At 51.5% G+C, this 1,169-nt stretch overlaps 1 protein-coding gene across 1 annotated transcript in view; it reads right to left on the reverse strand.

The window, feature by feature from the left end:
• The window catches only part of LOC119348973, a 4,611-nt gene extending 3,773 nt beyond the window's left edge, over positions 1-838 (reverse strand). The window contains exons 1-2 of the mRNA XM_037616984.1: positions 667-838; positions 483-555 (exon numbers count right to left, since the gene is read on the reverse strand). Coding sequence (XP_037472881.1) covers positions 483-555; positions 667-756 — 163 coding nt within the window. The 5' untranslated portion in view covers positions 757-838. The remainder of the gene's footprint in view (positions 1-482; positions 556-666) is intronic.
• Between the last annotated feature and the right edge of the window lie 331 nt (positions 839-1,169).

Genomic DNA, 1,169 nt, shown 5'->3' on the forward strand with positions numbered 1-1,169 from the left:
GTTCGATAACCAAAACACCGGTCATAAAGACGAGAACCTAATAGTAAAACACTGATCCTAAAGTAGTTTTTTTTAAAGGTCTCCTAATCTGGAACTATCAAGTATCTAAATTGCAGGATAAGGTTGGCTCTTAAGCCTGACCAAGCAAGGCTTTATGACACACTCAGAGTATACACGGTTAAATGAAGGTTCTGATGTCCTCTTCCTTTTTTGCAAAATGAACGCACAAGTATGTAGTTGTTTCCCCATTTTTCACAACAGCAATGATACAGGAGGCCCTGCAGGGGTACACAGCTCGCCTGAAATTATGTACTTATTTCGTCAGAGGCACATCTTCCCATAGCCTGGCTATCCACAGAACTAGCAATTAGGGAAGCCATGATTGCAAGACTAACTACTCGTGCAGCACATACACAAATCAAGTCACGGCCACTAAGACAGATAGATGCGTTACTGGTATCCACAACGGCGGAGCATCACACCTTTCAGTTTGGAGGGAGGGTAGAACTCGAGAGCCTGGAGCAGCCTCAGCTCCAGCTCCACCTGCGACTGCTCCTGCGATACGAGGCAAACGCATCAGGCCACGAGACCACGCGCGATCTTCAGAGATGAAAACAGAGGAGGGGGTGAGGTAGGGGGGGAAAGTCGGGAGGAACGGCGAGGGACCTTTGGAAGGGAGGACGCTGATGAAGGTGGCGCCTGCGCCGGCGACTGCGCGGACAGCCCCTCCTGCTCCTCGTCGGCGGCCGCCTCCATACCCGAACCCTTCGCGTGCGCCCCCACGAAATTGGTTGGAGAGCCCCGTGAGCGAGACGAAGAGACTGTGGTGTGGGTCGGGTGAGGGGGCTAGGGACACGGTGGATGGTGGCCTGCTAACGGCCCGTGGTTGTTCAACTCAGGTTTTTTTAGATGGTTGTTCAACTTAGTAGGCCGTCCGTGTGGGTACGAGGAGAAGCCCAGGTTGAGTCACACGATTTTATTTTTTTTTGCGGGTAGAGTCACACGATGATGTAACAAAGCAAACCCCCAATTTCCACTAGGAAAAAAAAACTTGGCCCAGAAAAAAAAGGAACTCCGGAAGCAACTAACTAAGGAGCTCTCATTTCCAGCCTCCCCAAGGATCACTTGATGCGCTCTCAGCCGCCACCACATGTCGCGCTCTGGGCGCT

The sequence above is a fragment of the Triticum dicoccoides genome, chromosome 1B (assembly GCF_002162155.2).
Source record: "Triticum dicoccoides isolate Atlit2015 ecotype Zavitan chromosome 1B, WEW_v2.0, whole genome shotgun sequence".
Lineage (NCBI taxonomy): Eukaryota > Viridiplantae > Streptophyta > Magnoliopsida > Poales > Poaceae > Triticum > Triticum dicoccoides.